We start from the raw sequence: 14,499 nt of genomic DNA on the forward strand, positions 1-14,499 counted from the left end.
GTTTAGGTTTCTTTCTTTTTTTTTTTTTTTTTTGTCAGTCCTGGGGCTTGGACTCAGGGCCTGAGCACTGTCCCTGGCTTCTTTTTGCTCAAGGCTAGCACTCTGCCACTTGAGCCACAGCGCCACTTCTGGCCATTTTCTATATATGTGGTGCTGGGGAATCGAACCCAGGGCTTCATGTATACGAGGCAAGCACTCTTGCCACTAGGCCATATCCCCAGCCCCGAGTTTAGGTTTCTAGTTGTAATTCCTCATAGAGTCATACAGATGATATTTTATTCAGCAATGATGAGTAACAGCGTACATGGTTAATATTACTAACCAAACCAGCTTAGCCAAACATTTGTGTCCAAGGTTTTCATTGGAGATCAGAAATGTAATCTTGGTTGATGTTGGCCTTTAGTTGCCTGCATCTTTAGATTAGATGTTAAGTTGTAGTCCAAGCCCCCATAAAAAAAACAGCATGGAATAATTGGATTAGCCTAAGGTTCCCAGGTAAAGAGTCATTCCTGCAAGACAAGATATTCCATGTGGAGATGTTACCTTTCAAGAACTAGGCAAAAGCCACACCTTTCTTTAGGCAAGGTTTATCACTTTGACAAGCCTTTATTGAACCAAAATGATCATATTTGTCTGTTTCATTTATATGACAGTAATATCACTATGAATATGCCTGAAAGTTGAAGAAGCTTGTGTGGATTGGGTAGATAACTAATCTTTTTTTTTGGCCAGTCCTAGGCTGTGAACTCAGGGCCTGAGCACTGTCCCTGGCTTCTTTTTTGCTCAAGGCTAGCACTCTGCCACTTTAGCCACAGCGCCACTTCTGGCCATTTTCTGTATATGTGGTGCTGAGGAATCGAACCCAGGGCCTCATGTATGTGAGGCAAGCATTCTTGCCACTAGGCCATATCCCCAGCCCCGATAACTAATCTTTTATAAAGCCTTCACATATGTTTTATATTTTTCTACTAATTTGATGGCTCATTTCTGTCCTTGATCTATTGCAGTATGGTATGTAACATAATATATTGGTACTCAACAATTTAGCATAGAAATGAACCAGCAATTGACAAAATCCAGTTCTTCTTGGACCAGTCATGTTTTGTTTGCTTGTCTTATTAAGTGAGAGGGAGGGTTGGTTGGTTGGATTTTTGTGTCTTATGTCTCTCGTACTAGGGCTTAAACTCAGAGCCTCAAATTCTTGGTTGGCCTTTTCTGCTCAAGAATGTTGCTCTACTTGGGCCACAGCTCCAGTTACACCTTTTTTTTGCTGGTTAACTAGAGATAAGAGTCTTTACGGATTTGTCTGCCCCCAGCTGGCTTCTAGTTGCAATACTCACCCAGCACTGGCCACCAAGTACGCAGCATAGCCCAATTATTTTCTGTTGGCATTAAATCTTCAAGAGGCTTTAATGAGGGGCTGGGGATATGGCCTAGTGGCAAGAGTGCTTGCCTCGTATACATGAGGCCCTGGGTTATATTCACCAGCACCACATATACAGAAAATGGCCAGAAGTGGCGCTGTGGCTCAAGTGGCAGAGTGCTAGCCTTGAGCAAAAAGAAGCCAGGTACTGTGCTCAGGCCCTGAGTCCAAGCCCAGGACTGGCAAAAAATAAATAAATAAATAAATAAATAGGCTTTAATGAAATTTCCCAGTACATTTGACCATCACTATCAATACAAGATTTTTGTTCATTGAAGTAATTGAATTAATAGCATGGTTTTACTATATCATAGTATGGAAATAGGTATAACCTAATAAGTAAATACTAGTAATTGATTGTAAGACTCAGACTTTTTCGTATTGTATGACAAAATGTCCCCCAGAGCAATGCCTCTCCTATGCCCTAGTCCATTCTGAGACAGTAAACATGATTTCACCCTTTTAAGCATCTGGTATAATTGGCATAAGAGTTTCTTGTTAACATTGTTTGTCCTTTATTGTATTGCCCAATTGTTTGTTCCTGTGCCTTCTATACATTCTCCTCTCCATTTTTTCCTGTGTTTTATGCAAAATTTTCCCCTTTTGGAAAGACCATTAAGTTCCTAGACTAATTTGCTAGTCTACCAATACTAATTCAACATTTACTGCACAATTCAATAATTTATTTTGTAAAATTTGTTATTGTTGAGTATACATTGAGTTTATTCTTACTAATATGTGTGGTATTCTAGAGAACTGTAAATTATATTTTACTTTGTAGTTCTAGATTGAGTTGGTTTTTGTCTATTTTATCCATAATGTGTCCAGTTTTAGATGGGAAGGAACTCTGCTCCTTAGGCCCACTTAGGGACTAAGCTGATAGAGAATTTTAATATTTCTAAGATCATTGCAGAATGGGAAGAGTAGCATACTAAGAATTCTGGCTTTTGACAATTCCATGCAATAACTATACCTTTTTTGTTTACAAAATATTTCCAATGTATCTAACTTTACTGAGACAAAGAACTCATCTCAAAAATGACAGAATCGGAAATAACTTGACTGGCATGATTATGGCATGAATAACAGAAACAGAGATTTGGGAGTGGAAATAAGAGAGTAACCTTCCACATATCAGCTGAAGCAAGAATTCGTAGTATTAAAGATCAGTTAACCTGATATTATAGTTTGGGAGTTTGTAGGTGGAATATCTGTAATCAGTTACTTAATACTACAATAAATTACTCTAATCTTGGTGTATAACATCCCCACCAACACATTTAATTAGCAGTGACTATATTATTAGTATTAATTCAATGGTCAGTTATTTTATTTCCAGTGTGTTGAGTATTTTGTATTCTGAGGTTATCAGCTGTACTGTTTCTAGGTTCAAGGTAAAGACCCATCAGTAGAAGTCACACAAGACCTCATTGATGAATCAGAAGAAGAACGATTTGAAGAAATGCCTGAAACTAGTCATCTGATTGACCTGCCCACCTGTGAACTCAATAAACTTGAAGAGATTGCTGACTTAGTTACCTCAGTTCTTTCCTCACCTATTCGTAGGGAAAAGTTGGCCTTAGCCTTGGAAAATGAAGGCTATATTAAAAAACTACTGCAGCTATTCCAAGCTTGTGAGAACCTAGAAAACACTGAAGGTTTACATCATCTGTATGAAATTATTAGAGGAATATTATTCCTAAATAAGGCAACTCTTTTTGAGGTGATGTTTTCTGATGAGTGTATCATGGATGTTGTGGGATGCCTTGAATATGACCCTGCTTTGGCTCAGCCAAAAAGACATAGAGAATTCTTGACCAAAACTGCAAAGTTTAAAGAAGTTATACCAATAACAGACTCTGAACTAAGACAAAAAATACATCAGACTTACAGGGTACAGTATATTCAGGACATCATTTTACCTACACCATCAGTTTTTGAAGAGAATTTTCTTTCTACTCTAACATCTTTTATTTTCTTCAACAAAGTTGAGATAGTCAGCATGTTGCAGGTAAGCGTCACAATTCTATTCCATAGTTTGATGTAGTGTTCAAAATGATTTATTTACTTTAAAAATGTACTATTGAACATACAAAATATAACTTCAGTTTACTGCTTTGTGAAGAATAATTTTTCAACTTTTTTGTGGTACTGGGGTTTGAACTAAAAATCTTGTGTTTGCTAGGCAAGCTGTCTACCACTTCAGCCACTTCAGCCCTTTTTGTGTTGGTCCTTTTCAAGATAGGGTCATGCTTTATGCCTAGGCCATGATCCTCCTGTTTATGCTGAGGTAACAGGTGTGCACCACTATGTCCAACCATTGGTTAAGATGAGCCTGGCAGCCTTTTGTATTTTTAAGGGTTTAAGAGGGCCAGTACTGGGGTTTAAACTTGAGGCCTTATGCTGGCTAGGCAGGTGCGCTTCAGTTATTTTTTTGGATGAACTTGCACACTTTTGCCTGGGATCAGCCTCCTATGATTCTACTACCTAAGTCCTCCTACATAACTAATTTTACAGATATGTGCCACCACATTTGGCTTGTTGAGAAGGGATCTATATAGATAACTTTATGCCCAGGTTGGCCATAAACCATGATTCTCCTGATCTCTGCCTCCTGAGTAGCCGGTAATTGGGAAACGCTCAGTAATTGGCAGGAAATAATAATTGAATTGTTGGCCACATGATGTTGATTTTATTCTCTTTGAACTGTAAAATAAGTTTTGTATTTTTCTGCATGATAAAAAAATAACTGATTACAAAAGACATTCATGGCTTCAGCAGTGAAGAAATGGAATGATTATTTTAGTATTACTATTAAATATGTTTAACTGTAAAAAAAAAAAGTTTTGTATTGTTTCTCATGTTACTTCTTTTGACCCAAACACTATAGTAATAATGCTTTATAAAATTGTATACTGCTTGTTGTTAGACTGTACTTAGTTCCCTACAAGGCTGCCATTATTATTTTCATATGTTACTCAGTTTTTTGAGCAACTACTATATATTTATTGAGGTGCTGCTTCTCACAGTGTATTATGTGGGCCCCTAGAGATTCTTGAAACCTTTTCAGAGAATTCCAAGATCTTATCTTTTCTAGGTTCATATCCTTGTGAAAATAGGTTTTTTTCATACACTTCAGCCAAACAGCTTATCACAACAAATTGAATACCAAAGAAAATAAGAGAATGTAGTTTTCTGTTTAGTATTAAAGACATTTGCAAAAAGGAGAGAGAGAGAGAACTCTTCTTGATTTTTAGTTTTGGATCAAATAGTTTTTTCTCATAAAAGGTACTTAATGCCGGTCACTGGCAACTCACACCTGTAATCCCAGCTAAACTGGAGGCTAAGATCTTAAGGATGATGATTCTGAAGCCAGCCAACTAAACACCAAAAAAGCCAGAGGAGGAGCTGTGTGGCTCAAGAGGTAGAGCACTAGCCTTGAGCAAAAATGCTCAGGGGACAGTGCCCAGGCCCTGAGTTCACGTTCTAGGACCAGCACAAGTATTTACATAAACATAATTTTTTAAATAAGCTTATTTTTAAAATACATTTATACCTTTTAAAATGCCTCAATTAAAATTTTAATTATGATAGAGTCTTACTAGTTTTTCATTATTCACCAGTAATGAATGTAAAAAGAGGTTAAATATACATATTAGGTTCCTTTTATAAAATATGGGCCTTATTTGTTAATCTGATGTAGGGTCTTGCTACGTGCTCCCTGCTGGCCTCAAACTTACAACCATCCTACTCAGCCTCTTGAGTGCTGTATACACCATCACACCCAGCTTTTTTTTTAACCATGCTCTATATTATAGGATGCTATTTACTTAATGATAGAAAAACAATTACAGTCTCAAGCTATTATGATAAAGTTTAAAGAAAGTAGACATATTCTAGCTGATGTAAAGGATCCAGTATCAGACTGTCAAAGGTAGCTTTCACATGACTGTTTTTCACTGTATGTATGTGTGTGTGTGTACACACACACACACACACACACAGCCTTTTTTTTTTTTTGGCCAGTCCTGGGCCTTGGACTCAGGGCCTGAGCATTGTCCCTGGCTTCCTTTTGCTCAAGGCTAGCACTCTGCCACTTGAGCCACAGCGCCACTTCTGGCCGTTTTCTGTATATGTGGTGCTGGGGAATCGAACCCAGGGCCTCATGTATACGAGGCAAACTCTCTTGCCACTAGGCCATATCCCCAGCCCTTCACACAGCCTTTTTTTTTTTTTTTTCCTTTTTTTGTGCCAGTCCTGGGGCATGAACTTCTTAGGGCTGTCCCTGGGCTTTTTAGCTTAAATCTAACACTTTACCACTTGGGCCGCAGTAGTAACACACTTTCCTGTCCAGGCTCACTTTGAACCACAGTTCTCAGATCTCAGCCTCCAGAGTAGCTAGGATTACTGGCACAAGCCACTAGTGCTTGGTTGGTTGTTTTCAAGTACGACTTTAAAAAAAAAAAAAAAAAAAAAAACCTTGTAGTCCTTTTTTTAATTTTATTTTATTTTATTTTTATTTTTTGGCCAGTCCTGGGCCTTGGACTCAGGGCCTGAGCACTGTCCCTGGCTTCTTCCCGCTCAAGGCTAGCACTCTGCCACTTGAGCCACAGCGCCACTTTTGGCTGTTTTCTGTATATGTGGTGCTGGGGAATCGAACCTAGGGCCTCGTGTATCCGAGGCAGGCACTCTTGCCACTAGGCTATATCCCCAGCCCTGTAGTCCTTTTTTTAAACCAGCCAAACACTGTAAGCTGAGTTATATTTTCAAAAACGTATGACAAGGGAAGAAATTAAAAGAGTGACCAATAGTTAGTCAGCAAAAAGCCAGAAGTAGAACTGTGACTCAGATGGTAAAATACTGGCCTCAATTGAGTGAAAACACTATGGTACAATACCCAGGACCAAGTTTAGACCCATAACTAGCGTCAAAAACAAAAGTCAGGGCTGGGAATGTGGCCTAGTGGTAAATTGCTTGCCTCATATACATGAAGCCTTGGGTTTGATTCCTCAGCACTCTATATATAGAAAAAGCCGGAAATGGTGCTGTGGCTCAAGTGGTAGCCACAAGCTACCTTGAGCTAACCTTGAGCAAAAGGACAGGGACAGTGCTCGGGCCCTGAGTTCAAGTCCAAGGACTGGCAAAACAAAACAAAAAAAACCCAAAAAAGTGAGCAGGTGCCCGTGGCTCATTTCCTAAAATCCACTTCTACAATTCTGTGTATAAATTTGTGGCTAGGTATTAGGTGTTTCCAAACATTGTTTTTCTGTCCATGTGACATGCATACCTTTTGCTTTTAAGATGAATTTAATACACTGTCACATGACTGAATGAGGTAAGTGAAAACGTATACATTTTATCTAACTGGACTAAAAGTAGGGCAAAATTATAAAAAGTACTTGGGTGGGGGGGGCAGAGAATGTGGCTTAGTGATAGAGTGCTTGCCTAGCATGCAGGAAGCCCTGGGTTCAATTATTCAGCACCACATAAACAGAAAAAGACAGAAGTGGTGCTGTGGCCCAAGAGGTAGAGTGCTAGCCTTGAGCAAAAAGAAGCCAGGGACAGACAGTGCTCAGGCCCTGAGTCCAAGCCCCAGGACTGGCAACAAAAAAACAAAAAGTACTTGGGAATAGTTAACCTGAATCTTCTACCTAATTTCAAATTAAGCAGTTGTGCCTAGAATTAGATACACATGTTTTGTACACTCTTTTGTACTGGGGGTTGAGCTCGGGGGCTCAACTGTTGCTTGGCTTTTTTTTGCTTGGCTTTTTTCTCCCTCAAGATGAGGGCTCTACTAATTGAGGTGTCTCTACTTCCAGCATTTTGCTGGTTAATTATAAGAGTCCCAGGGCCTCATCCAATCCTCAAATCTCAACCTCCAGAGTAGCTAGGATTATAGACATATAATCACCAGAGGCCCACTGCCAATTGAATTCTTTGAAGCCAATAAAGTGTTGTTATTTCCATATAAACAGCTACGTATTTTTTTTTTGGAATATATAATTCTCCCAAGATCAGAAATGATGGAGGGCAAGAATCTTAAATTTTTTTTAAGACATTACATACATTCTCACTAACCCATCCATCATTAAGAAGTAAACCTTAGAGCATACCTGTAAGGAACAGTTGTTTGGTTCTTTAATTTTAATTTGGTTTTTAATTTTTTTGTTTTTAATTATCTTTAGTTTTACAAAGGAGTTGCTGTTCAACAAAGCAGTTTATGCAATTAAAACTGTTATGGTGTGATTCTTTGTCAAATGTTCTGAAGAACTTAATATATTTAATCTTGTAATTTAATAGAAGCTTTTTTTTTTTTTTTTTTTTGCCAGTCCCGGGGCTTGAACTCAGGGCCTGGACACTTTCCCCAAGCTTCTTTGACTCATGGCTAGCACTCTGCCACTTGAGCCACTTTCGGCTTAAGAGTCTCAAGGAGTTTCCTGCCAGAGCTGGCTTCAGACCACACTTCAGATCTCAACCTCCTGAATAGCTAGTATTATTTATAGGCATGAGCCACCAATTCTCTGCTATATATTAAGTGGGAAATTATATTTATCATTGAGTTGGTATTTTTCCTATGAAGATAGCCTTTTTTTTTTCAACCACCTGAGCCATGCCTCCATCCCTACTTTGTGTTGGTTATTTTAGAAGTAGTGATTAGCAAGAGTTTCCTCTCCACGCTAGCTTTGAATCTCTTCTTGATCTCTTGGCCTCCTGAATACCTACGATTGAAGATTTTTTTGTTGTTTATTGGGAGAGTTTTGGACAACACTAGAGTTTGAACTCAACTTTGCATGATGGTCATTCAAGCTGCCTCTTGAACTATGTCCCCAGCCCTCAATCAGTTCTTTATAGTGAGGCTTATAAAGTTAAATATATGTTAATATATTTGTTACTAGAAATGAAAAGTATAATCAAGTTTTGGGAACTGACAGCATAAATATGACCTGCACATTTGTTTATGATGAAAGTGTTACTGAATTTTAATCTTTTTTATAAGTGAACATAACTAAGTGTTGATTAAAATTTAATAATTCTTATGTAGGAAGATGAGAAGTTTTTGTCTGAAGTTTTTGCACAATTAACAGATGAGGCTACAGATGATGATAAACGGCGTGAATTGGTAAGCTATTCAGTTTCTAAAAAATGTTTTTATACATTTAGAAAGTTCTTAAAATGTTCTGAAGTATGTATGTTGGAATGTGTATGTGAGGTGGAATTTGAATGCCTTATAAATCCTGAAATCAGAGGGCTCATGTAAAGACAGATTTATAAACTCAACTTTTTTTTTTTGCCAATCCTAGGACTTAAACTCAAGGCCTGAGCACTGTCCCTTGCTTCTTTTTGCTCAAGACTAGCACTGTACCACTTGAGCCACAATGCTACTTCTGGCTTTTTCCATGTATGTGGTGCTGAGGAATCGAACCCAGGGTTTCATGCATGCTAGGCAAGCACTCTACCACCACTAAGCCACATTCCCAGCCCCTAAGCTCATATATTTTATAGTTATAGGTACTTTCATAACAAAGATACTTTTAAAAAAAGATTTAAGTAAGTGAATGAGAAATGAATTCTTAGAAATTTTTTAGTGTGTTTAACTTTTCTAAGATATAAATCATATTACAGAAAAGAATAGTGATAACTTGTTACCAAATGTTTCCTCATTCCCTCAAACAGATTTGGATGTTTATAAGCTAATGAAAAATGGCTGACTTGGGCTGGGTATATGGCCTAGTGGCAAGAGTGCTTGCCTCATATACATGAGGCCCTGGGTTCAATTCCTCAGCACCACATACACAGAAAACGGCCAGAAGTGGCGCTGTGGCTCAAGTGGCAGAGTGCTAGAGCAGCTTTGAGCAAAAAGAAGCCAGGGACAGTGCTCAGGCCCTGAGTCCAAGCCCCAGGACTGGCCAAAAAAAAAAAGGGTGACCTGAGACATAAGTCATGTGTGATGTAGTTATTAAGAACCTACTCAGTTTTCTGATTTGCAAAATGAGTGTTTTAAGCTAGATAATTTTTTTTTTTTTAGTTTCCTAGAGTTTACTGATGAGTTGGAGATAAGAGACTCACAAACTTTCCTGACTGAACTAGGTTTCGCTAGATCTGATATTTAAGTCTCAGCCTCTTGAATAGCTTGAATTCGCAGGCATGAGCTTCCAGCACCAACTTTGGAACTAGTTTCTAATATCAGCTTTCTGGCTTAATAGGGTGTCCAATGTAATTTTTTTTTTTTCCTGCCAGTCCTGGGCCTTGGACTCACGGCCTGAGCACTGTCCCTGGCTTCTTTTTGCTCAAGGTTAGCACTCTGCCTACTTGAGCCACAGCGCCACTTCTGGCTGTTTTCTGTATATGTGGTGCTGGGGAATTGAACCCAGGGCTTCATGTATAAGAGGCAAGCACTCTTGCCACTAAGCCATATCCCTAGCCCCTCAATGTAAATTTTGAGGAGCCAAAATACTATGAAAAGATCAGCGATCCCTTAGAAGGATAAATTCCACAATTAATTGCAGATAATAATGTGTGTGTGTTTCCATTTCCTGGAGTTAATTTTGATGTTATTTTTATAAGATCAGAAGCACATAGGCATTGGTATTGCTCTCCTAAGAGTATCCTCCTTTGGTCTCACTGTGTGTGAATGCCTAGAGTCCTATGTTTATTTTCTTATTTATCAGTTTCTAACTATAATTTTTTATATTATAGGTTAATTTTTTCAAGGAATTTTGTGCATTTTCTCAGACATTGCAACCTCAAAACAGGGATGCATTTTTCAAAACTTTAGCAAAACTAGGAATTCTTCCTGCTCTTGAAATTGTCATGGTAATTATGTCTTTTCATGCTTTTGAAATTGTGGATTTGCGATAGGTTTATATTGTGTGTGGGAAAGTATAGAATTCCATATTTTAGTTTATTATTCACCTGATACTGTTACCACAAGAATTCCAATAGTCAGGTATACTAATTTGTAATATCAATATGTAACATTTGTATATAACATGGCTTTAAGTGAATAAAAATCTCATTATTTTTTAAAGACTGGTATCATTCTGGGAGGATATTGTGTTTCAGGGAAACCAATAGAACTGTAAGAGGGATGAAGACAGATTGGATTTCATGGGCTGGTGGTGCAATAGGAGATAAGGGTATGGTTTTCGGATTTCAGTTACATGAGTTTTATCTATTGGTACATACTGTCTGAAAATTTATTTATTTTTAAATGATAAAAACACTGAGTAAACATAATCATTCATGAAAAGAAATAATTTTTTAAACCAAAAAAAGAAGCAAGTGCTTTTTATTCATTATTCTATGCTGAGGGTTTTTTCTTCCAAGATCCCTCATCTGTAAAATATTTCTATGTGTAAAAACCAGTAGAAACTTAGATGCCAGCTATCCCCAAAACATAATAAAAAGAAAGGGACAGAAAGGTGAGCATACTATACATTTTGTATGTATGCATGTTGCACTTACCTGGCAAATATTCTATGATCCATGCCCCTCAGCTGAAGAGATTAACGTATTTTGGATACAGTCCATTTTCTCCTGGTACTAGGGATGCCAAGCCTAGGGCATTCACAGGCTAAGATACTGATGAGCAAGATCCTCTCGTCAGTTCCATATCTTAATGCAAAAATTTGAGAAATAAATGGATTTGAAAAAGAAAGAAGTATTGCAGTAACAGTTTTTGTTAGCTGTCTCTGAATAACTTAGCTTTCCTTTTATCAGGGCATGGACGATTTGCAAGTTAGATCAGCTGCTACCGATATATTTTCTTATCTGGTAGAATTTAGTCCATCGATGGTTCGAGAATTTGTGATGCAAGAAGCCCAGCAGAGTGATGATGTAAGTAATAATGTTGTTCTCTGTGAATTGCCTTTAGTATGTTGTTTGTAAATAATACTTTGAAGAAATCATAATCAGAATTATGGAATATAAAAATTCTGATCAGTTGTGATTTGGACAGATGAATGCAACAGTTGATTTGTTGAAAAAAAATCATAACTTGGAGGATGCCGTATAGTATTTAAGTAAATCTATTATAGGGTTTTATTTGTTTGGTTGGTTTTGTTTATTTGCAGTGGTGGATACCAAACCCAGGGTTTTATACATAAGCAAGTACACTGCCACTGACCTACACCCTCAGCCCTGAGCTAGAGAAGAATTTTATATGTAGAGGCTGAGAAAAAAATCTGCCTTAGGATCAAATGATATTGGATCTTGCTTGTCTAAACCTCTAAATTTAAGCCTGAGGCTCAAACCTAAAATGAGGAAGAGTCACTGATGATTCTCTTTTCCACTTCCCTGTAAGCTGTGCTTGCTCTGCTTTTTATTTCCTTTTGGGTGGGTTTTTGGTGGTTTTTGGTGGTTTTTGTTGTTGTTTGTTGTTTATTTTTTTGTGGGGTTGGGGGGGTGGGAAAATGTTTCATTTTCTTTTTCTCTAATTTTTTTGAGCCTTAAAAAACAGTTTAAGCTCTTATTTTTTCTATTTTTTTTTCTCTGTATGATTCTGATTTTGTTTTCATTTGGTGTTTGTCTTATATCCAAAACCATTTCTAACAGGAAAATGTTTTCTTGTAGGATATCCTTCTCATTAATGTGGTAATTGAACAAATGATCTGTGACTCTGATCCTGAACTAGGAGGTGCAGTCCAGTTAATGGGACTTCTTCGGACTTTAATTGACCCAGAGAACATGCTGGCCACAAGTAATGTAAGAAATTACTCAAAGATAAAAAATGTTTTTGTTTACTCAGTTTTAGGATAGTTTTGTAATAGAATTTTAAGAATCAAATTTTTTCATCAGAATTAGTATTCCTGGATTAAATCATTTGACAGTAAATACACATTGTATAAATTGTGATCAGTTAAGCCTTTTTTCTTTCTGGGTTTTTTTGTTGTTGTTGTTGTTTGAGGGGAATATTTTTTAGCAGTAGTAGGATTTTAATTCAGGGCCTCTGATTGCTAGGCAGGTGTACTCTTAGGCCATACACAAAAACTTTTTTTTGCTTTTGGTATTGTTTGGATATGAGTTCACATTTTTGCCAAGGGCTGGTCTAAGGATCAAAAGCATCCCAATCTCTTTCTGTTCAGTAGCCAAGATTATAACCATGTTCCATCACCCTCAGTCTTCCTAAAAACTTAATAAAATATTAGAAATTTCCACTTATGGTTCTTGACTTCTGTATATTAACTTCCTAAAAATTTATATATATATACATATATATATATATGAGTGTAATTGAACTCTACTGGACTCTATGCTTTAACATGATAAATAACATAGTAAATTGACCATACAATGAAAGTTCTTAGCTGTAGTCATAAAAATTTTAAGAAAAATTCCAGTATATTAGTAATGATTATCTCAATATATAAAGGTATTTTTCCTTCCTTACAGAAGCCAAATGCCAGTGGCTCATACCTATAATCCTAGTTATACAGAAGGCTGAGTTCTGAGGATCACAATTCAAAGCCAACCCTGGCAGGAAATTTTCTGAGATTCTTATTTCCAATTAATCACAGAAAAAGCCAGAAGTGGTGCTGTGGCTCATAGAGCACTAGCCTTGAGTGAAAAAGCTCAGGGTCAGTGCTCAAACCCTGTCCTGAGCTCAAACCCTACCACTGACGAAACAAAAAATTCTTACAGAGAATGTATACATTGTTTTTCAATTGTTAATTTGTGTATAAATTTTTATAATCTAAGCAAAAACAAGGCATGCACTGGGCACCAGTGACTCACACCTATAATCCTAGTTACTGAGATCTGGCATGGTTCAAAGCCAGCCTGGGCAAGAAATAACCACCAGAAAACTGGTAGGTCAGGAACAGCAACCAGGCCCAGATTTCAAACCCCACAACCAACAAAAAGAAAACAAACAAACAAAAACCCCAAAGCATAACTTTCTAAATTTCCAAAATAAATTCTAATTTTTATAGAACAAATTAAAATTTCATTTTTCTATGTAGTGGCCTATTTGAGTAGTTATTCAAATTCAGATAGATAATAAAATCTGGGATTCCAAACTTTAAGTAGTTAACTTGGCATTACATAGCCTAATTGTTTGTGGGGTTTTTTGTTTTTTGTTTTTGTTTGTTTGTTTTTTTAAGTTACAGTGATGGAAGGAGTGACGTCCAAAAAGGTATGTACTTATCACCTGACTTATATAACTTTCAACCCATCCATACGTCACCTTCATAGCTACAATAAAAACTTAAAAATTTTTAAAGGAAAGAACTAAACTAAAAATTAATTGAAAATAACCAAACTTGAGAACTATATAAACTGCAATGTCCAGTGCACTATTAAAAAATTTACAAAAGCAGATTTAAGTAGTCTTTATAAAGTTCTTTGTTGCATTATTTGACAAAAATCATTACACTGCAATGAGGAACAACCAACTGTGATGATTATGGTACGTGTTATTCTGATTCCTTTGTTTTCTCTGCCTTTTGTTTTTCTTCACATACTTATCATTTATTCGTGGTAAAAACACAAAGCCTAATTTCAGCAATTTTCGGGTTTGTAATGAATTGCTATTAATTGTAGTCACAATGTTGTAAAATTAATTGGTTGGTTCTTTTGCATTTCATATTACCACCATCTTTGAAATAAACTTGTTGTAAATATCCTTGGCAAAACATTTATGATGCTGTGTAATCTTTTTCTTGCTCATTTTTATTTAATATACAGTAAGAAATAGACAATTTGCATTTCTGTAGAAAAAATGAATATATTTAAATTTCTCATTTTTTCATAATGTATAGCTAGCTTTTTGTTTTCACAAAGTACCTGTTTTTGGTTTATGACGTACATTGCTAATTCTTAGGATGCTTTTATACTTTAGAAGATAATAAGTATTCTTTTTTTTTTGTTTGGTTTAGAAAACTGAAAAGAGTGAGTTTCTAAATTTCTTCTACAACCATTGTATGCATGTCCTCACTGCACCACTTTTGACCAATACTTCAGAAGACAAAGGTGAAAAGGGTAAGTGTTCACCTTTATGCTTATTATTTCTGTTTACAAAGATGTGAAAGAATACTGAAAGTAATAGACTTTCTACTTGGTGTTTGGTATGACTACTC

The 14,499-nt window shown here is 36.7% G+C and overlaps 1 protein-coding gene across 2 annotated transcripts in view; it reads left to right on the plus strand.

The window, feature by feature from the left end:
* Ppp4r3b (protein phosphatase 4 regulatory subunit 3B) overlaps positions 1 to 14,499 on the plus strand; it is a 46,531-nt gene that overhangs the window by 14,453 nt on the left and 17,579 nt on the right. For both annotated transcript variants that reach the window (XM_048352893.1, XM_048352894.1), the window contains exons 4-9: positions 2,811 to 3,434; positions 8,466 to 8,543; positions 10,121 to 10,237; positions 11,144 to 11,260; positions 11,996 to 12,127; positions 14,299 to 14,401. In XM_048352893.1, the coding sequence (XP_048208850.1) occupies positions 2,811 to 3,434; positions 8,466 to 8,543; positions 10,121 to 10,237; positions 11,144 to 11,260; positions 11,996 to 12,127; positions 14,299 to 14,401 (1,171 nt within the window). The remainder of the gene's footprint in view (positions 1 to 2,810; positions 3,435 to 8,465; positions 8,544 to 10,120; positions 10,238 to 11,143; positions 11,261 to 11,995; positions 12,128 to 14,298; positions 14,402 to 14,499) is intronic.

This window comes from Perognathus longimembris, chromosome 8 (genome assembly GCF_023159225.1).
Source record: "Perognathus longimembris pacificus isolate PPM17 chromosome 8, ASM2315922v1, whole genome shotgun sequence".
NCBI lineage: Eukaryota > Metazoa > Chordata > Mammalia > Rodentia > Heteromyidae > Perognathus > Perognathus longimembris.